Source organism: Phocoena phocoena, chromosome 14 (assembly GCF_963924675.1).
Source record: "Phocoena phocoena chromosome 14, mPhoPho1.1, whole genome shotgun sequence".
NCBI lineage: Eukaryota > Metazoa > Chordata > Mammalia > Artiodactyla > Phocoenidae > Phocoena > Phocoena phocoena.
In genome coordinates, this window is record NC_089232.1 from 31,171,085 (window position 1) to 31,193,941 (window position 22,857).

General features: G+C 44.1%; 2 protein-coding genes across 3 annotated transcripts; both read right to left on the bottom strand.

The window, feature by feature from the left end:
• Positions 1–1,004: 1,004 nt before the first annotated feature.
• Positions 1,005–2,610, bottom strand: PCBP1 (poly(rC) binding protein 1). Of its 2 annotated transcripts, XM_065890873.1 has the most exons (2): positions 1,915–2,418; positions 1,348–1,758 (listed from the first exon to the last, which is right to left on the bottom strand). In XM_065890873.1, the coding sequence occupies exons 1-2, from the start codon at positions 2,416–2,418 to the stop codon at positions 1,348–1,350; spliced, it is 915 nt and encodes a 304-aa protein (XP_065746945.1). The 2 variants fall into 2 exon arrangements, with proteins under 2 accessions (XP_065746944.1, XP_065746945.1); XM_065890872.1 differs by having other exon boundaries at positions 1,005–2,610.
• Positions 2,611–21,834: 19,224 nt separating this feature from the next.
• Positions 21,835–22,244, bottom strand: LOC136133777 (histone H3.3-like). The gene is given in 2 exon segments (XM_065891132.1): positions 21,835–22,028; positions 22,031–22,244. Coding segments are annotated over 2 exon segments (408 nt in total).
• Between the last annotated feature and the right edge of the window lie 613 nt (positions 22,245–22,857).

The following is a 22,857-nucleotide window of genomic DNA, read 5'->3' on the forward strand; positions in this document are numbered from 1 at the left end:
TTACAGCAAGATCTTCCTACTCCACTGGTGAAGAGAATCAGTGGCACTCACATCTAAGGACCTTTTGGAGTTTTGCTGAAAATGCAGTCTTCTGATTAGATTTGGGGTGGGACCCAGGAATCTGCATTTTTAAACACTGAGGTCATTCCTAGGCGGTTGTCAATGATCAGCCTAACATTCCTGCCTGTGTGGACTGCCCCATTTAGGCAGAATTATTTCCTGGTACAATGATTTCTCTAAACATTGCACACAGCAGGAGAATTAGAAGCTGGCCTCCTTTGTTTCTGGGTAGCCACTTGGCAGGTGTAATAACATCCTCTTGACAGGCCGCTTGCCACAGGTGCACGCGCGACACATGCGCCCCGCTGCTACCATCCCCCATTCAGTCTTGCTACCCAACCAAGCCCCCTATCCCTACCACCACCGTGTAGCAGCTACCCTCTCCCAAGCCCTTAGACCCACCCAGCCTCTTTCCCTTCCCCTTCCCCCACCTCAGCCCCTCCCTTCCCCCCCCAGCCCAGCCCTTCCCTCCCCCACCTCTTCTCTGGGTCCCCCAGGCTCCTCCCACCTCAGAACGTTTTTTTGTTCCTGGCTAAGAGTTTTGCACGTGAGATTGAGGGCGGGGCTGGTGGGACTAGAGGACACACTGCCATTCATCAGAGGTCCTACCGAGTGGGCATACTTTTCCCATCTGAGAAACCCCTTATGTTTTCTACCAGAGAAATGGGCAGAGGCCTCTCTCTGGAACCTGGCTGGAGGGATGTCACTCTCCAAGAGACCCCCACTGTCTCCGCAGACGTCCCAAAGCAGGCCCAGCCTGCCGTGTTCCTTTGTTGGGATGGAAAGGGAATGGAATCTTACCCGTAAGGTGAAAAGGGCTGGAGAAAATACCATGGACGGGCCCACCCTTCTCCCTACAAAAGCCTAACACTAGAAGGGAAGAAAAGAAATGCACCAACAAAGAGTTTAAGATAGTAGTTCCCAGCTTTTTCAAATATGAAGCATTTTTTAACCAATCCACTTTTTAATTTTTAAATTCTTGACATTACAGAACTAAACTGAAATTTATTAACATTCCACTCTTACATTTCTTATCGACAAACAGAAATAAAATTCATGACCCAAAAACCCAAAACTAAAAACAGGGAAAAGCTTATAAAACTAAATATGGATCCCAGCATTAACAGCTGAACAGAGAATGTGATTTTTAAATTCTTAGCGGATGATAAAGTTGTGTAGAAACCGAACACTTACAAATTATTTAAAACCTGGAATCACTGACCAGAAATTACACAGTTGGATCATGGGAAAACAGCAGAAAGGGGTTATGAGGGAACCTACACTGTTCTAGCTGCACCCCATGCCCTTCTCAGAGGAAAGCCTGGCATTGATTAGATATTGGGCCAGACTAATACTGGCAGCAGAACCAGTGATAGTAACCTGCCTACCAGAAGAGCCTTCCACTGGGTTAGCAATTTTGATCTGGGCCCCGGACATCTGGCGGATCTCATTAATGTTGGCGCCTTGGCGCCCGATTATGCAGCCAATTAAGTTATTTGGAATGGTGAGTTCATGGGTAGTTTGAGTAGATGCATCCAAACTTGCCCAATAGCCTTTCACCTCTGGAGAGCTGGAGTCAATTCCGGCGAATCCGGTCCCGCCGTGCATCATGGCAAAGTGAGACTGTTGTCTTGCCACCTGGTTCAGCTTGGCCAGATCGAGCGGAGAAATGGTGTGTTGTCCTTGAATCGAGTAGGCATCTAGAGGTGGTCCCTCCAGGTCATGGGTGGCGTGAGGGTAGCCAGCAGCGTCGCTGCACCGATCTTGACCGCCCGCGCAGATCACTGGAGAGCTGGCCGGCATGGGCTGGTACGGAATGGTCATGACTCTCCCTTGCGGAGACTGGGAGAGCGTCTCCAGCATGACCAGGCAGATCTGCTTGACACACTCGGTGACAGACTGCGGCACGCCAGCAATGGTGATGGCCCGCTCGGTGGAGTTGGGCAGCATATCCCCCGCCACCTGGACCTGGGCCCCGGTACTCTCGCGGATCTCTTTGATCTTACACCCGCCTTTCCCAATCAGGGAGCCGCACTGGGTGGCCGGCACCACCAGCCTCAGGGTGACCGGGGGCCTGCTGGCCGCCGTGCTGTTGGTCATGGAGCTGTTGATATCTTCTTCCAGCTTGTCGATGATCATAGCGAAGGCCTTAAAGATGGCATTGGTGGGGCCGGTCAGAGTGATGATTCTCTCCGGGCAATTCCCCTCCGAGATGTTGATCCGCGCGCCACTCTCCTCGCGGATCCTCTTAACCGACTCCCCTTTCTTCCCAATGATGCTTCCTACTTCCTTTCCGTGCATAAGCAGCCGAATGGTGAGAGTCACATTTAGTCCACTTTCAGTCACACCGGCATCCATGGCGAGCGGCGGGCGGCGTTCGGGGGAGTTGGGCTCGTTACGTGGTCAAGTCTTTGGTGGCTGGCTGGGGGAGGGGAGGTGTAGGCCCAAAACTGCCGGCGCGAGGCGAGCGAGGGCCGCGGGAGCGAGCGGGCGAGGGCGGGAGGCCGCGGCGTCGTCGCAGGGGCGGGCGGCGGCGGCGGAGGGGGCGAGCGGGGCCGGGAGCGGCGGGCGGGCGGGTGGGCGAGGGCGCGGCGGTGGCGACTCCGGCGGCAGCCTCGGCGGTCTGGGCGGGGCGGGAAGCCCGCTTTCAACCCCGCGTACCCTCTGACCCCGGAAGTGCTTGCTGCGCAGGACCCCTTGAAAAAAAATGAGGACCCGTCCTTTTTAGGTCACAAGATTGCGCCAACCCCCATAGAGTAGTTTTTAAAATACACTTTTAACAGCCTAGCATTGAAAAGAAAGCCCCGGTAGGCAGAAGCTGTGATTCCGGCAAAGTTTTAAAACGAACATGTATTTTATTAACCCCAGAGGCGCCGGCAGATGTTTGGAAACGGTAGTGTTCTGCGCGGAGGCGACACATTATTTTCCCGCCCTACAAAAGCGGTTTAAGCGCGGAGTGACACGGGCAGCCCCGGCGATAACTGCAGGCGGATGCTAGGACGCCGCGGATTTAAAACATGCGCTCGAGGCGGCCAGAGCGCGTGCGTGAGGGTGTGGGGAGGACGGGAGGGGCAGCCGCGGTCTTCCGGGGGGGAGGGGCGGCGAGGCGAGGCTTGCGGGGCGGGCGCCCGCCCGGGCGGGCACGTGGGGCCCCTTCATGTTCGGCGTCGGGGCGCCCCACGCCAGCCCCCACCCCCGCCTCGGCCCCGTGGCGGTGGTCGGTTGGGAGAAAGACCAAAACCCACCACGCGCCGCTGTCAAAGTCACGGCTCTGCTCATGGTTTCTGGGAAGTGCTAGAAACATGGCCATAAAGAGAATGGCGTCCATTTACATAATGCTTTGTCTGCATTTTGCAACTCTCTTTCGTTAAACCTGCAGAACCCCCACCTCCTGCGCGGTGTCGTTTTAGTCGCTGCCGCCTCGTCAGACATTTAACACAATGGCGTGCATCTTGGGGGACCGCATTTACCCCTGCCCTGGGGAGCTCCTGCGGTTTTCCCTGCGCGAGTTACTCTCCCGCTGCTGCTTTTCGGCCCTTTCCCCGCTCGGTGCAGCCACGGCGCCCACGCTCTCCGGGGGCGGCCCCCAACAGGGCCCGCCATCTTGGAGGGCCTTTCTTGCCGTGTGTGGAGCCGCGCGTTCCTCCCGGTAAAGAAAGGTCTCTGGGCCCCTTGGGGCGCCAGTTGTGATTTCTGCCCCTTCCCCTTTTCTTCGGCTGAGCCAGACAGAAAAGGCCGAGTGCGCGGGGTGCTTCAGGATCCTTCAGGGAAAGCGGCTAACGTGGCGGTCCTTCCCCCCCCCTTTCTTTCCCGTGGGGGTGGCCGCCATGTTTCCTGAACACAAAATGGCGACACGTGGCCTATATTCGTCGCCAACGAGTCGGGCTGAAAGCTTTAGAACGCGGCCGCCCCCCGTTTCCCCCCTCCCGCCCGTGAGCCGGGGCCTTCCCCGCGCAGCGAGTGCGCTGACCAGATTGGGTTGAAACCCCGCGGGCTGGTCCCAGCCTCAGCGGGGGAATTTTAATACATTTCTCTCATTAATTTGAAACGGGAACGCAAATAACTGTAAAATGTAGTCATCATACCGAGTCTTTCGCTCATTTCGTTTAATAATGGATGGGGGGGGGCAGTACCAATGCATAATTTGGGCCCTCAGTACCAAACATTTAGGAATCACTACTTGTAAAGAATGAGATGGGAAATTATTTCTTTCCTAGACTTCTAGAATAGGCTATTGTGCTAAAGAGGTAAAGAAATGGTATTATAAAGCTTCTTTTAAAAGAAGGCAATTTCCATGAAGCGACTGGGATACCTATGAGCTGGCCAGTGAACCTCAGTTTGCCGTAGTTGTTGACTTGGAGGCTAGAAGGGACAGACATTTACTGTGCATTTACCAGTGCCAGATCCTGTGCTAGCCATTTTACTGCATAATGTCTTTAATTTTTACAATGACCCTGTGAGGTACGTCTTATCTCTCTTTTTTTTTAGCAGATGAAATCACTTAGGCCAGAGAGGTGCAGTGACTAATTCAAGGTCACACAGTGTTGAGGATGGAATCCAGACCTGATACAGTTATTGGTGAGCACATTTCCGAATTTTTCTCTAAGTCAGGGTTTTGAATTTAAATGCTATTTGGACGTTTAAGTGGGCTTGTTATTTCAAGAAACCCCTCAGGTAACTTTGTTGCATGGTCACCCCCTATTTGTATCTTTTTGGGGATTCCCAGTTTTTCCTGGTGTGAGCTATGCCTGTGAGGAGCTCAGAGGCTATTTTTTTTTTTTATGAGTTGCCTGGGTGAGGATAGAGAGAAGTGATTCAGCCCTGCATAAAGGCACAAGTATCTGTCAGTCCAGCCTGGTCTGTGGCGCATTTGAGTCTACCTGGCTCTGTGGGAGTAGGCAATTTCTCTGACTCACTTGCGTCCTTCAGCTACCCATGGGCATGACTTTTGCCTTCCCCATCCCAACCTCCACCCAGGTAAAAATAAATAAATTTACTCTGGCACCATGCCTCTATTTCTCTGCAGATATTGACAGAGCATGACAGAGTGGTAGATAAGTCATGGTCTGTGGACTTTTCAGTTCAATGTAACAAATAACTTGTGGACCAAACAACAAATATGTGCCGAAATAGGGCTATGCTTGTATGGGTATTAAGAGGTGGAGAGAAGGGCTTTTTGCTTCCTTTAACTTACACTAATATTGTATATTAGACTTTCCAGAGTGCTTTCATATTACCTTAGGTAATCCTACAAACAACTTTAACAGGTAGGTACATAACAGCAACAGTGACAGTCATAGCACTAAGTGCTTACTGTGTGCCAGGCACTGTTTGAACCTTTATTTTGTGTGTTAATTCAGTGGTTCTCACATTTTTAAAAGCAAACCACCATGAGAAGTATATTTTATGTAATTGAAACATATATGCACACATATAGATAAGGGAAACAAAATTTTTGCAAAACAGTACTTATTCATACTACATGCAATGTACTCTGGTAAATTGTTGTCTTCTTTACATTAAAAAAAAAAGAGGCACACATCACACTAAAGGATGAAAAACCCATTATCAGGTTGTGACCAGTATGATTAATCTACACATTTAAACCTCACAAATCCTCCTGAGATGGGGGTGATGTTATTTCCATTTAAACAGAGGTACAAAGAAGGATTTATCTAAGGTCACACAGCTGTTAAGTGGTAAAACGAAGATTTGGATCGAGGCAATTTGAGCCCAGAGCCTATATACTTAACCACTAAGGTAGACCGTCTGTGGTCTCTTTAGAGGGCCTTATCTTGTAGAGAGACAGTTGATCTTAGTAAATGTTAAAAACTTAGGAGACAACAAAAGGACTAAATTGCATATAATCAAGAATTATCCTGATTCAAAGCATTCTGGTCCTCTAAATCTGCCACCTGTTTCTTTTCCCTAAAGAAAATTTTACCCACTGGGTCTGTCTTCCCAAGACTGCAATTTTAAGCCTTTTTTTTTTTTTTTTTTTTTTTTTTTTCTTTGCGGTACGCGGGCCTCTCACCGCCGTGGCCTCTCCGGTTGCGGAACACAGACTCCGGACGCGCAGGCTCAGCGGCCATGGCTCACGGGCCCAGCCGCTCCGCGGCATGTGGGATCCTCCCAGACCGGGGCACGAACCCGCGTCCCCTGCATCGGCAGGCGGACTCTCAACCACTGCGCCACCAGGGAAGCCCTAAGCCTTTTTTGGCAGGCATATTTCTTTTTTTTTTTTTTAACATCTTTATTGGAGTATAATTGCTTTGCAATGGTGTGTTAGTTTCTGATTTATAACAAAGTGTATCAGCCATACATATACATATATCCCCATATCTCCTCCCTCTTGCGTCTCCCTCCCACCCTCCCTATCCCACCAACTCTAGGTGGTCACAAAGCACCGAGCTGATCTCCCTGTGCTATGCGGCTGCTTCCCACTAGCTATCTATTTTACATTTGGTAGTGTATATATGTCCATGCCACTCTCTCACTTCATCTCAGCCTGTCCTTCCCCCTCCCCATGTCCTCAAGTCTGTTCTCTATGTCTGCATCTTCATTTCTGTCCTGCCCCTAAGTTCTTCAGAACCTTTTTTTTTTTTTAGATTCCATATATATGTGTTAGCATACAGTATTTGTTTTTCTCTTTCTGACTTACTTCACTCTGTATGACAGTCTTTAGGTCCATGCACCTCACTACAAATAACTTAGTTTCGTTTCTTTTTATGGGTGAGTAATATTCCATTGTATATATGTGCCACATCTTCTTTATCCATTCATCTGTTGGTGGACACATAGGTTGCTTCCATGTCCTGGCTGTTGTAAATAGAGCTGCAGTGAACATTGTGGTACATGACTGTTTTTGAATTATGGTTTTCTCAGGGTATATGCCCAGTAGTGGGATTGCTGGGTCATATGGTAGTTCTATTTTTAGTTCTTTGAGGAACCTCCATACTGTTCTCCATAGTGGCTGTATCAATTTACATTCCCACCAACAGTGCAAGAGGGTTCCCTTTTCTCCACACCCTCTCCAGCATTTATTGTTTGTAGATTGTTTTTTAATTTAATTAATTAATTTATTTTAGTTTTGGCTGTGTTGGGTCTTCATTGCTGTGCGCGGGCCTTCTCTAGTTGCAGCAAGCGGGGGCTACTCTTGGTTGTGATGCACGGGCTTCTCATTGTGGTGGCTTCTCTTGTTGCGGAGCACGGGCTCTAGGCTTGTGGGCTTCAGTAGTTGAGGCACACGGGATCAGTAGTTGTGGATCACAGGCTCTAGAGCGCAGGCCCAATAGTTGTGGCACACGGGCATAATTGCTCCGCGGCATGTGGGATCTTCCTGGACCAAGGCTCAAACTCTGTGTCCCCTGCATTGGCAGATGGATTCTTAACCACTGTGCCACCAGGGAAGTCTCTGTAGATTTTTTTGATGATGGCCATTCTGACTGGTATGAGGTGGTACCTCATTGTAGCTTTGATTTGCATTTCTCTGATGATTAGTGATGTTGAGCATCCTTTCATGTGTTTGTTGGCAATCTGCATATCTTCTTTGGAGAAATGTCTTTTTAGGTCTTCTGCCCATTTTTGGATTGGGTTGCTTGCTTCTTTAATATTGAGCTGCATGAGCTGCTTGTATATTTTGGAGATTAATCCTTTGTCAGTTGCTTCGTTTGCAAATATTTTCTCCCATTCGGAGGGTTGTCTTTTTGTGTTGTTTATGGTTTCCTTTGCTGTGCAAAAGCTTTTAAGTTTCATTAGGTCCCATTTGTTTATTTTTGTTTTTATTTCGATTTCTCTAGGAGGTGGGTCAAAAAGGATCTTGCTGTGATTTATGTCACAGAGTGTTCTGCCTATGTTTTCCTCTAAGAGTTTTATAGTGTCTGGCCTTACATTTAGGTCTTTAATCCATTTTGAGTTTATTTTTGAGTTTATTTTTGTATGGTGTTAGGGAGTGTTCTAATTTCATTCTTTTACGTGGAGCTGTCCAGTTTTCCCAGCACCACTTATTGAAGAGGCTGTCTTTTCTCCATTGTACATTCTTGCCTCCTTTATCAAAGATGAGGTGACTGTATGTGCGTGGGTTTATCTCTGGGCTTTCTATCCTGTTCCATTGATCTATATTTCTGGTTTTTTTTGCCAATAGCATTCTGTCTTCATTACTGTACCTTTGTAGTATAGTCTGAAGTCTGGGAGCCTGATTCCTCCAGCTCCGTTTTTCTTTCTCAAGATTGCTTTGGTTATTTGGGGTCTTTTTGTGTTTACATACAAATTGTGAAATTTTTTTGTTCTAGTTCTGTGAAAAATGCCATTGGTAGTTTGATAGGGATTGCATTGAATCTGTAGATTGCTTTGGGTAGTATAGTCATTTTCACAATCTTGATTCTTCCAATCCAAGAACATGTTATATCTCTCTGTCTGTTTGTATCATCTTTAATTTCTTTCATCAGTGCCTTACAGTTTTCTGCATACAGGTCTTTTGTCTCCTTAGGTAGGTTTATTCCTAAGTATTTTATTCTTTTTGTTGCAATGGTAAATGGGAGTTTTTCCTTAATTTCTATTTCAGATTTTTCATCATTAGTGTATAGGAAGGCAAGAGATTTCTGTGCATTACTTTTGTATCCTGCTACTTTACCGCATTCATTGATTAGCTCTAGTAGTTTTCTGGTAGCATCTTTAGGATTCTCTATGTATAGTATCATGTCATCTGCAAACAGTGACAGTTTTACCTCTTCTTTTCCAATTTGTATTCCTTTTATTTCTTTTTTGTTTCTGATTGCTGTGGCTAAAACTTCCAAAACTATGGTGAATAATAGTGGTGAGAGTGGACAGCCTTTTCTTGTTCCTGATCTTGGTGGAAATGGTTTCAGTTTTTCACCATTGAGAATGATGTTTGCCGTGGGTTTGTCATATATGGCCTTTATTATGTTGAGGTAGGTTCCCTCTATGCCCACTTTCTGGAGAGTTTTTATCAGAAATGGGTGTTGAATTTTGTTGAAAGCTTTTTCTGCATCTATTGAGATGATCATATGGTTTTTCTCCTTCAGTCTGTTAATATGGTGTATCACATTGATTGATTTGTGTATATTGAAGAATCCTTGATTCCCTGGGAAACCCCCCTTGATCATGGTGTATGATCCGTTTAATGTGCTGTTGGATTCTGTTTGCTAGTATTTTGTTGATGATTTTTGCATTTATGTTCATCAGTGCTATTGGCCTCTAGTTTTCTTTCTTTGTGGCATCTTTATCTGGTTTTGGTATCAGGGTGATGGTGGCCTTGTAGAATGAGTTTGGGAGTGTTCCTCCCTCTGCTATATTTTGGAAGAGTTTGAGAAGGATAGGCGTTAGCTCTTCTCTAAATGTTTGATAGAATTCGCCTGTGAAGCCATCTGGTCCTTGGCTTTTGTTTGTTGGAAGATTTTTAATCACAGTTTCAATTTCAGCGCTTGTGATTGGTCTGTTTATATTTTCTATTTCTTCCTGGTTCAGTCTCGGAAGGTTGTGCTTTTCTAAGAATTTGTCCATTTCTTCCAGGTTGTCCATTTTATTGGCATATAGTTGCTTGTAGCAATCTCTCATGATCCTTTGTAATTCTGCAGCAGACATATTTCTTTAATCTCTTGGTGTCTGAGTATCTCCAGGACTCTTCTCACTTTCCCAATGAAGTCTTCCCTTTCCCAGCTCTCAGCACCGCCTGCATCAGTCTTACAGCCCCTCCCTTGGGTAGCCCACATTTAGGCTGTTGATGAAATTGTAATGTGTCTTGGTGTTGATAATGTGTTGTAAGGGCCTCAGGTGCTTTGGGTGACCCTGAGATCTGGCAAAGAGGGTACTGGACTTGAGAATTGGTGGCTCTGGCCCCTAGCTCCAGCTCTGCCACTAACTAGCTTTGAAAGTTCTACAATTCAGTTCATTTATCTGGGCCTCAGTTTTCCCATCTGTAAAACAAGATTAAATGCTCTCTAAGGCCGTTTCTAATTCTGTCCAGGGAGTGATGATATTTGATGATCTTGGTTATTTATCCTTGGGAGGGAGGATTGGGTAAATGTTTTACTCACTTATGGTAAATTCTCCACTCCCTTCCTCAGGCCTGCCTTATCTTGCAGATATGTGAGTGAATTCCACACCACCCATTTTACAGATGAAGCCACTGAGATACAGAGCAACTGACTAAATAGTCACCACCCCACTCCTGGATCCTCACATGACACTTCTCCCAGGTTGGTTAAAGGGTTTAACAAGGTTGGGAAGGTGAGTCAGGCTTACACTTTAGAAGTTGAACCACAGGGTTTTTGCTTCCTCTTACCACATTGGCGTGTTATATAAAACTTTTCAAAGTGTTATTTAATCATCACAGTCAACTTTGCCAGGGAGATATTATTATGCCCATTTTATGAAAGAACCGTCTTTGGATCAGAGTAGTAGAATGACTTGCCCAAGGTTACACAGCTTGTTAGGACCTGAGCTTAGGCCTCTTGACTCCTAGTTGTGGATTGTTCCTTTCCTTGGCTTCTGATGTTTGTGGCACTGACTTTAACACATGGAATAACTTTATCTTAAATTCAAAGACCTTTCTATCCAGTATTTATTTTTCTGTCCCTGAACATCCAATTCACTTATGTTAGGTTACTGACTCTTTTGGTTCAAGAGAATCTCCTCTCTCTGGTTCTTTAATGTTTACATTTATGGGTTTGGGAAGTGGTAGGAATGAGACTAGGTTCCCTGGGGGCAGGAACCACCTTTTTTTTTTTCCCCCAACCCTACCTGGCCCAGCAATTATTCTGTAGCTTTTGAAATTTGTCCCATCAACATGCAGCATTTTTCCCCAAAACATGGTTTCTTTTCCTCTTTGCCCTTCATATTTAGCTTCCCATTTCTCTTTTATTTAAAATTATTGTAAATTAAGAGGACCTTTACCCTATTTCCAGGATACTAGAGAGTGAAGTTTAGAAACATGTCTTACCCACTGTGGATAGTAACAATTTGACCTCACATGCTGATAACCCTGTGCTGCTGTTAGGGGGTCGCTACTTGGTTTCCTCAGAAACAGCAGAAATATGTTGGTGTGCTTTACAGAAGTGACCAGGATATACAGCAACATCCTTGGCCTAAGTTCTCCCAGTTGGGCAAAGCATTGCTCATGTATTCCTCAGGGTCATTTTAACTAAAATAAGGCCTGGAGAACAGAGTGCAAAGAAAAGTTAAAAGGAAAATGAGAACAGAATGCAAATGCAAAGTATAGAATGAGAAGAAGTGGGAAAAGGTAAGTAAAGCAAAGAGAGAAAAGGATAGGGCAGAGGGAACTTCACTGGTGGTCCAGTGGTTAAGAATCCACCTTCCAATGCAGGGGACGAGGGCTCGATCCCTGGTCAGGGAACTAAGAGCCTATATACCGCAGGCCAACTAAGCCCATGTACCATAACTGGAGAGCCTGTGTGCTGCAACTACAGAGCCCACACGTTCTGGAACCTGCGTGCCATAATTAGAAGCCTGTGGGCCACAACGAAGTGTCCCATGTGCCACAACTAAGTCCCGAAGCAGCCAAAAATAAATAAGTAGATATTAAAACAAAACAAACAAAAGAAGAATAGGGCAAAGAGGAGAATACAGAATCAGTGGAAGGGAGGTGAAGAGAGCAATCCAGAGGTCCATTAGCCTCTCGTATGGTGTGGGACAAATCAAGGAAGAGCAGCTAGTATGATAACTCCTCCTGATCTGATTTTGACCAGCACATATCTTTTCTTATCCTCTATTTCCAGTGTCAGGTAGGGGAAATTTCTCTTTCTGCTATCAATTGGGGATGTGAATAGATGCCAGTAATTTTCTTTTCTTTTCTTTCTTTCTTTCTTTTTTTTTTTTTTTTTTTGTATTTTGGCCATGCTGAATGGCATTGCGGGATGGTTCCCTGACCAGGGATCAAACCCAGGCCTCTGCAGTGAAAGCACTGAATCCTAACCCCTAGGCTGCCAGGGCACTCCCTGTTTTATTTTTATTGACGTATAGTTGATTTACAATGTTGTGTTAGTAAGAAACTGTTATAAATATGTATACATTCTTTTTTATATTCTTTTTCGTTATGGTTTATCACAGGTTATTGAATATAGTTCCCTGTGCTATACAGTAGGACCTTGTAGTTTACCCATTCTATATGTAATAGTTGGCATCTGCTAACCCCAAACTCCCAATCCATCCTTCCCCCACCCCCACCCCCACCCCCCCTTGGCAACCACAAGCCTGTTTTCTGTGTCTGTGAGTCTGTTCCTGTTTTGTAGATAGGTTCATTTGTGTCATATTTTAGATTCCACATATAAGTGATATCATATGGTATTTTTCTTTCTCTTTCTGGCTTACTTCACTTAGTATGATAATCTCTGAGTCCATCCATGTTGCTGCAAATGGCATTATTTCATTCTTTTTTATTGCTGTGTAGTATTCCATTGTGTATATGTACCACGTCCTCTTTATCCATTCAGCTGTTGATGGACAGTGACGTTGTTTCCACGTCTTGGCTATTGTGAGTAGTGCTGTTGTGAACATAGGGGTGCATGTATCTTTTCGAATTACAGTTTTGTGTGTGGATATATGCTCAGGAGTGTGATTGCTGGATCATATAGACACCAGTAATTTTAATATTAGCTTCAGTTCACCTGGTTTATCAAGGAAAATATGCTACAAAAATCACGTAAGGTATTCTGGGTCAAGTTTCATGTTATTCTTTCATTCAGCAGACACTTGATTGTTTGATATGTTTCAGACACTGAGGCTATAAAAATTAATGAGATATTGTCCTTGCCCTCAAGATGTTTATGGTCTGGAGAGGTAGACAGAGAAGTAAACAGATTCACAGTATAATGTGTTGAAGTATTGGGATATGAGTAAGCTGTGGTGCTTACCAACCTGTGGTGTTACGGGTTCAGATGAGGGCCCTTGATTCAGCCTTGGAGGGGATCTGGGAAGGCCGCCTAGAGAAGTTGTCATTCAGGCTGAGTCCCAAGTTGGCAAATTGCATGGTGGAGGGCAGGGAAGGGTATTCCTCCCAAAGGCAGAGAGCTCCGTCCTTTCAGAAGTTGTAGCCGTTTCATGAAGGATGTTTGCATGATCCAGTTTTTGGTGATTATTGTTCTGCTTCAGAAGTGTAGATTATTGAGACATGACTCTGTTCGCTAGAGCACTGGTCCCCAACCTTTTTGGCACCAGGGACCGGTCTCGTGGAAGACAGTTTTTCTACGGATGGGGTGGGGGGGAATGGTTTCGGGATGATTCAAAAGCATTACATTTATCATGCACTTTATTTCTATTATTATTATATTGAAATATATAATGAAATAATTATACAACTCACAATAATGCTGACAGGAGGCAGAGCTCAGGCGGTAATGTGAGCGATAGGGAACGGCTGTAGAGACAGGTGAAGCTTCGCTCTCTTGCATGCCACTCACCTCCTGCTGTGCTGCCTGGTTCCTAACCAGTACTGGTCTGTGGCCCCGGGGGTTGGGGACCCCTGCGCTAGAGCATGGAAAGTTAAAGTACTTATTTTGTAGCAATAATTCTCTTTTAAGGTGAAGACACTAGAAATCGCACTTCCTATCTAGAGATTTTAAGGACAAAATGTAAACAAAGTACAGCCTATGAATTAGCAAATAATTACTAACCCTTTGTACAGTAAAAGCGGCTACGATAGGCAGCATATCCCTTTCTCATCCAACTTTTGGATTTTATTGTGTTCTGCTTTGTTTATAAGGGGATGTGTGTGGAAATTTAGGGTCTTTGTTTAGCTGCTTAGGATGTTTGAGTTAGGAAGGAGGAAAATGAGTTGAAGAATAATTGCTACTTTATGGCAGAACAAAAGAAATACATTTAAATAGCTCATTTCTCTGATCCCACCTACTGAACACAAGTAAGACTTGGTCGCGGACATTATTTCAGAGAGACAGTTAACTTCAACCAGATAAAGCATTTACTCAACATTATTCACTGTGTAAAGTCTGCCGTGTCCATATTAAGAGCATTGATTTTGTTTTTTGAGATGCAGATATAGCTGCATTAAACAGAAACCTTATGTGTATTCGTTGGACAATACTGGGATTTTACCTAGATTAAAAGAAAAAGTGTTATGTGTGGATTAGGGAGGAATGCTTAGAAAATAGTACATAGATTCAGTGGTCATTTCTTAGTCATCTTCTTGATCTCTCAGTAGTATTTGACACTTCCTCCTCACACACTAGTTTCACTTGGCTTCCAGGATGCCACTCCCTTGGTTCTTCTTCTACCTCAGGTGCCCCTTCTTCTCAAACTCCCATGTACCACCCCACCCTTTTGGCTGTTTTCTTATCTCCTCAGCCTCCAATGATGGAGTACTCAAATCAGTCCTTGGATCACTTCTCTGTCTACACTCATTTACTAAGTGCTCTCTTTTAAGAATTTAAATATCATTTATACCCTGAGAATTCTCAGGTATATATTACCAGCTTGAATGTCTTCCTGTGAACTCAGGACTCTTCTATTCAGCTGCCTACAGGATATCTCCACTTGTGTATGTAATAGCTTCTTTTTTTAAAATTAATTAATTTATTTTCGGCCGTGTTGGGTCTTCATTGCTACATGCGGGCTTTCTCTAGTTGTGGTGAACGGGGGCTCCTCTTCGTTGCAGTGCGTGGGCTTCTCATTGCGGTGGCTTCTCTTGTTGAAGAGCATGGGCTCTAGGCACACGGGCTTCAGTAGTTGTGGCTCGTGAGCTCTAGAGCGCAGGCTTGGTAGTTGTGGCACATGGGCTTAGTTGCTCTGCGGCCTGGGGGATCTTCCCGGACCAGGGCTCAAACTCGTGTCCCCTGCATTGGCAGGCGGATTCTTAACCACTGCGCCATCAGGGAAGTCTTGTAATAGCTTCTTGAACTTAAAATATTCAAAACATTAATCCTGGAACTTCTCTCAAACCTGTACCTCTGGCAGTTTCTCCCCGTCTCAGTTTCAGTTATATTGAGGACTCTCTCTTGACTCTGTTTTTTCTCTTTCTCTCATCATCCAATCCACCAGCCAGTCCTGTGAGCTCTACCTTAAAATGCACCCAGGGTTTGAACACTTCTTACCCCCTTCCCTGCTACTATTGCAATAGCCTTCTAAATGTTCTTCCTCCTTTTGCTCTTGGTCTCCCCCAGTCTAATCTTTTTTTTTTTAACATCTTTATTGGACTATAATTGCTTTACAATGGTGTGTTAATTTCTGCTTTATAACAAAGTGAATCAGCTATACATATACATATATCCCCATATCTCTTCCCTCTTGCATCTCCCTCCCTCCCACCCTCCCTACCCCACCCCTCTAGGTGGTCACAAAGCACCGAGCTGATCTCCCTGTGCTCTGCGGCTTCTTCCCACTAGCTATTGGTATTACATTTGGTAGTGTATATATGTCCATGTCACTCTCTCTCACTTTGTCCCAGCTTACCCTTCCCCCTCCCCGTGTCCTCAAGTCCCTTCTCTAGTAGGTCTGTGTCTTTATTCCCATCCTGTCTCTAGGTTCTTCATGACCTTTTTATTTATTTATTTATTTAATTTTGCAGTATGCGGGCCTCTCACTGTTGTGGCCTCTCCCTTTGCGGAGCACAGGCTCCGGACACGCAGGCTCGGCGGACATGGCCCACAGGCCCAGCCACTCCGCGGCATGTGGTATCTTCCCAGACTGGGGCACGAACCCACGTCCCCTGCATCGGCAAGCAGACACTCAACCACTGCGCCACCAGGGAAGCCCTTTTTTTTAAGATTCCATATATATATTTTAGCATATGGTATTTGTTTTTCTCTTTCTGACTTACTTCACTCTGCATGACAGACTCTAGGTCCATCCACCTCACCTCAAATAACTCAATTTCGTTTCCTTTTTGGCTGAGTAATATTCCATTGTATATATGTGCCACATCTTCTTTATCCATTCATCTGTCGTTGGACACTTAAGTTGCTTCCATGTCCTGGCTATTGTAAATAGAGCTGCAGTGAACATTGTGGTACATGACTCTTTTTGAATTATGGTTTTCTCAGGGGCCCCCGTCTAATCTTAACAGTGACCAGTATAATCTTGTTACATGTATATCACATCATACCACTCTGCTGAAAACTATCCACGGGGTCCCACCCAGATTAAAAACTAAAGTCCTTCAAGTGATCTACAAGGCTGCATGGGATCTTCAACATCACCCTCTCCCAGCTGCTCTGACCTCATCATCTATCACTTTCCCTTTGTGCTCTGGCCACACTGGTCTCCTTGCAATTGCTCCAACATGCCAAGCCTTGGGACCTTTGTAGTTGTTTTTTCTGGAACACTTATTCCAGATGTCAATGTGGCCTCCTCTGTTACCTCCTTCAGGTTTCTGCCCAACTGTCACCTAATCTAAGCATTCCTTGACCATACTATTTAAAGTAAAAGCCATCTCCTGCTCTCTGCCTTCCTTGTTTCCCTTCCCTGCTTTATTTTTCTCCACAGAACTTATTACTATTTGACATACTATTCATTCATTCATTCATTATTTAGATATTTTGAGTGCTGCCTACTGTGTGCCAGGCACTGTTCTAGGAACTCTCTACTATAGTTTTTTATTTGTCACCCATGACTAGAATGTAAATTTCATCCACTTTGTTTTGCTCATTGCTATATCCCCACCTCCTAGAACAATACCTAGCACATAGGAGTTGAATGAATAAATTTATTCTTTTTTTAAAAATTTATTTATTTTTTGGCTGTGTTGGGTCTTAGTGGCAGCATGTGGGATCTTTCTTTGTGGCGAGTGGACTCCTCATTGTGGCGCACAGGCTTTTCCCTAGTTGTGGCACATGGGCTCCAGAGCACGTGGGCTCAGTAGTTGCAGCATGTGGGCTTAGTTGCCCTGTGGCATGTGGGATCTTAGTTCCCCTACCAGAGATCGAACCCACGTCCCCTGCATTGGAAGGCGGATTCTTAACCAGTGGACCACCAGGGAAGTCCCAAATTTATTCATTTTTAAACAAAAATGTATTGAATAAATAGAAGGTTGTGTACCAGTTCATGAGGGAAAGATCTGTATGAACAAGACATTGTTCCTGCCCTCAAGTTGCCCACTCTAAAAAACACTTACTTTGAACTGTGCTCTCTAGCAGGATAAAGTGATACATCATTTTGGAATTGGGGAGGTAAGAACTGGTGTGCAGGGGTATGGTATGGATATCTTCAGAGATGAAGTCCTGCTTTGTTAGGCTTATCAATAATTTGCACTGTTTCTGGGAGGGCAGGATTGATGATAGCTCACTGCATTACTGGCTTTTTGGGTTACAACATCTCTTCTTACCTTGTTAGAGCAAGAGTTTCTTAAAAATCCCATTATCAGTCTTGGTTCTTTTTAACCTTCAAGGAACCATCTGTCATAACCACTTCCTCTCAGGCTTAGAGAAGGAGTTTACTATCTTTACCTTCCTCCATATCTGAAAGTTCCTTTCCAGAGACCCTGGCCATCCACTTACCAGCTGTACGGTCGTGAACCTCTCTGAACCTCAGTTTCTGTGCTTGTCAAATGGAGATAATGATGAATGATATCAATCTTACTTCTTGTGAGGATTAAGTGACTAAATAATCTACTGGTTTTGAGAACAGCAGAGTGGAAAGGGGAAGGAGGTAGAGAACAATTTTTAAAAAATAGTGTATATCTGTGCTTTATTTATTTTTAAAAATATTTATTTTTCTTTTTGGCTGTGTCAGGTCTTAGTTGCAGCATGCGGGATCTTTGTTGCAGCGTGTGAGCTCTTTAGCTGTGGCGTGTGGGCTCTGTAGTTGTGGCACGTGGGTTCCAGAGCGTGTGGGTTCTGTAGTTGGGGCACGTGGGCTCTCTAGTTGTGGTAAGTGGGCTTAGTTGCCCTGCGCCATGTGGGATCTTAGTTCCCCAACCAGGGATCTAACCCGTGTCTCCTGCATTGGAAGGCAGATTCTTAATCACGGGACCACCAGGGAAGTCCGATCTGTGCTTTATTTTGAAAAATATAATAAGCGTGTGTTTCTTTTCTAATGAGAGTAGTGAAGATTTTATTTTTTAAAAACAGACTTTAATATATATTTTTTTATAGAGTAGCAGGTTTATAGAAAATATTTCCTTGCCTCTGCACCCAGATACTTACTGCTGTATTTCACGAGGGAAATGAAATACTAGAACCTCACTGCAGGCTGCCCAGTGACCTGGTTGGTATCTAGGTAGGAAAGCAACCATTTCCCTTTAGGTGAAATTAGAACTCAGGAGGTAGTAGTATTTGAGAGTCTCAAAGGGATTGATGATGATGATAATGGCAACAATAGTAATAATGGGAATGGGGAACCTTGATGAACAAGGAAGGCCCTGCGCTAAGCACCTTATATGGATCGGCTTATTTTAACAACATAACCATATGAAGCTGGTACTCTGAAGTAGAGCAGCGTAGGAGGAGGGAGCACAGACTCTGAGGTCAGACCTCCTGTATTGACATCTCACCTTTGCCAGTAACTAGCCATGTGGCCTTGAATAAGAAGACTGTGCCTCATTTTCCTCATCTGTAAAATGGGGGTACTAAGGTACCAGCCTCATAAGGTGTTTGTGATGATTAAGTAATGTAAGCCATGTAAAGTGCTTAATGTTGCGCTTGGCACATAGAAAGTGCTCACCAGATGTCAGCTGTTATCATAATCAAAATACCTGTTATTCTCATTTAACAGATGGAGAAATAAAGGCTTAGAGAGAGGTAAGGTAATTTGCTTAAGTGATACAGCAAATAAATGATGGAACAGGAATTTGCATTTCAGGCCGTCAAACTCCAGAGCTCTTGTTCTTAACCTTTACACTATACCACCCGTCGTGGGTTAAGAGGAGGAGACTGGACCCACAAGAATTGCATTTTGGGTTTGGACCTCCCTAATCTTTATTTGTGATCTTAAATATCTTATCACTATAGCATGTACTTGGTTATTCTCTGAGTTGACTCTTTCCTGGATCCAAAGAAATGAATGAGTGATGGGTTAGTTGTAGTCTTCCCCTGCTAGGGATTGGGTGTTCCTGGCCAGGACCAGGAAATGGAGCTAAACAAATATGCTTGTTCTTCCCAGTGCTCTTTGGACCAGAAGTAGGGGCTTGTCTGGTCTCATTTGTTATTATGATTGTTTCTTCTTAATGCAACTAGTAATGATGAGAAACAGAGGAAGCAGTATACACATTGAGCACTTTCTGTGTGCCATGCATTTTACATGGATTATCTCATCATATCCTTAAAATAACTATAAGGTAGTAACTCTTATCCCTATTTTATAGAAACAGAGAGGTTAGGAAACTTGCTTAAAGTCACTGTAAGTGGTAGAGCTGGGATTTGAATAAGCAGTCTGGCTCCAGAGTCCATGCTCTTAACCTCTGCACTCTACTGCTTCTATTTCTCTTTCACCTGTGTAAAGTACGTAGTGGGGGTCAGTAGCATGGGACTTAGGAGGGCCAGTCCTACTGAAAAATTGGAAAACTTTACTGGGCTAGGAATGAGGAGGCCTGCGATCTTGTCTTGACCCTGCCACCAACTTGCCACATCTAGGACTTCACTTTTCTCAGCCTGTTGTCCTTGTTTATTAAACAAAGGGGTCGCTCTACATGGTCTCTGAGATGGTCCTTCTAACTCTGATATTCTGTAATTGATCATATGAAGTGACGAGGATAATACCTGCTCAGCTTCTTGATCTGGAGCATTGGTATTTGTGAGGTTTTAGGGAGCCTGCTTTGTGCAAAGGAAGATGATAGATTTCAGGGCAGAGAATGAGCTGCCTTCCTGAAGAAGGTAGATCTGGGCTCTTTTTTGAGGCTGGTTGCCAAGGGAACCTAGCCTCTGGCCAGCAGCAGCCAGGAATGCTTTGGTTGAAGGTTGGGAACAGATAACTAAAACAAGCAGCACATTTAGGTTTCACTTTCCACCCCCACTCCCATTCACCACAGCTACCTGCTAGTTGTATACACTTTCTTTGTTAGGCACTGTTTTAAGTACTTTATAAAGTATCATATTATTTAATCTTCATAGTAATCTTATGAGATGGGTACTATTATTGTTCTAAATTTACAGACAATAAGAGTGAGGCAAATAGAGTTAAGTAATTTGTCCACATTTACTTAAGTGGAAAGTGGTATCAAACCCACTAAGCTGTACTGGCTTCTTGGTCGTAGCTTGAAAAAAAATGCAGAGGGAAAACTCTTTAGTTATTTATTAGTGGTTTTTGTTTTGTTTATTTGTTTGCATTTTATTTAATAGAATGACAGACACTTGGAATTGGAAAGGGCCTTTGAGGTAATACAATCAATCTCCTTGTCTCCAGACTTCCATTCAGTTACAGAATTGCTTTATATAGTCCCCTGACAGATGATCATTTAAATCAGGGGTCCCCAACCCCCAGGCTGCAGACTGGTACCAGTCCGCGACCTGTTAGGAACCGGGCTGCACAGCAGGAGGTGAGCAGCGGGCAAGCAAGCGAGTGAACCTTCATCTGCTGCTCACCATCACTCGCATTACCGCCTGAACTATCCCCCTGCCACCTTCCTTTCGTGGAAAAATTGTCTTCCATGAAACTGGTGCCTGGTGCCAAAAAGGTTGGGGACAGCTGATTTAAATTATTTTTGAATACTTCCATTGCTGGGAAGCTCATCACTTCTTGAGGAATCCCATTATAGTTGTTTTTCTTTTTCTTTTCCATTATGGTTTATTACAGGATACTGAGTATAGTTCCGTGTGCTATACAGTAGGACTGTGTTGTTTATCTGTTTGTTTGTTTGTTTTTAAATTTGGCTGCGTCAGGTTTAAGTTGTGGCAGGAGCTTTCGTTGCGGTGAGTGGGCTTTTCATTGTGGCATGCGAGCTTCTCTCTAGTTGTGGCGCATGGGCTCCAGAGTGCGCGGGCTCAGTAGTTGCACCACACGGGCTTAGTTAACCCGCGGCCTCTGGAATATTATTAGTTCCCCAACCAGGGATCGAACCCGTGTCCCCTGCATTGGAAGGCAGATTCTCAACCACTGGACCACCAGGGAAGTACCCTGTGTATCTGTTTTATATATAGTAGTTTGTATCTGCTAATCCCAAACTCCTTATTTATCCCCCTCCACCACCTTTCCCTTTTGGTAACCATGAATTTGTTTTCTATATCTGTGAGTCTTTTTCTGTTTTGTAAATAAGTTCATTGGTATCATATTTTAGTTTCCATGTGTAAGTGATATCATGTGGTATTTGTCTTTCTCTTTTTGACTTCACTTAGTATGATAATCTCTGGGTCCGTCCATGTTGCCAAAAATGGCATTATTTCTTTTCTTTTTTTTTTTTACAGCTGAGTAATATTCCATTGTGTGTATATGTACCACATCTTCTTTATCTATTCATCTGTGGATGGACATTTAGGTTGCTCCCATGTCTTCGCTACTGTAAATAATGCTGCTATGAACTTTGGGGTGCCTGTATTTTTTTTTCATTGTCCAGAAAAATTTAACAGGTTTATATATAATTGTTATAAAATTGAACTGCTGAAATTGTTTACTGAAACATTTTGACTTGCATTAATGCTTTATGTCCCCGCATTTATATTAAAAATTCACACACAAATGAAAATGGAAAAATTGCCAATACCTGATTTCTGCCCCCTATTTTTCCACTTGCAATCATATACTTAGGTACCTTTTGACCCCATGGGGAAAAAAAATCTAATGTTCAGAACTACCAATAACAGGAAGAAGAGAAATTCTTTTTTTAAAGAATGAAGTATTTCCCATCAGAGTGAATTCTTAAGGGTGTTTTCCACGTATGCAGCGTGCTAGCTGGATGTCGCTTGGCATAATTGTTACACGTTTGGCATGGATAGCACACAGGTTGGTGTCTTCAAAAAGCCCAGCCAGATAGATCTCACTGTCCTCCTGCAAAGCACCAGTAGCTGCACTCTGGAAGCGCAGATCTGTTTTGAAGTCTTGAGCAATTTCCGTGCCAGATGCTGGAAGGGAAGTTTGTGAATCAGAAGTTCAGTAGACTTCTGACAACGTCTGATTTCACTGAGTGCCACGGTACCAGGCCTGTAACGCTGAGGTTTCTTCAGCCTTCCAGTAGAGGGCACACTCTTGCAAGCGGCTTTTGTAGCCAGTTTCTTCCTTGGTGCTTTACCACGGGTCGATTTGTAGGCAGCCCGCTTTGTACAAGCCATGTTGTAGAGACCTCCTTACTTACCCCACTTCTCCTTCAGCTGGAGCTTGGCTGCCTGTATCTTTTCAAATTAGAGTTTTCTCCGGATATATACCCAGGAGTGAGATTGCTGAATCATATGGCAACTCTATTTTTAGTTTTTTAAGGAACCTCCATACTGACTTCCATAGTGGCTGCACCAATTTACATCCCCACCAACAATGTAGGAGGGTTCCCTTTTTCTTCATACCCTCTCCAGCATTTGTTATTTGTAGACCTTATTAGTGATGGCCATTCTGGCTGGTGTGAGGTGATACTTCATCGCAGCTTTGATTTGCGTTTCTCTAAATAATTAGCGACGTTGAGCATCTTTTCATGTGCCTGTTGGCCATCTGTATGTCATCTTTGGAGAAATGTCTGTTTAGGTCTTCTGCCCATTTTTTGATTGGGTTGTTTGTTTTTCTGTTATCGAATTGTATGAGCTGTTTGTGTATTTTGGCAATTAAGCCCTTGTTGATTGTATTGTTTGCAAATATTTTCTCCCATTCTGTAGATTGTCTTTTCATTTTGTTTATGGTTTCTCCCATTATACTGTTGAGTAGCTCTCACTAATAGAAAATTATTTCTTGTTTTGA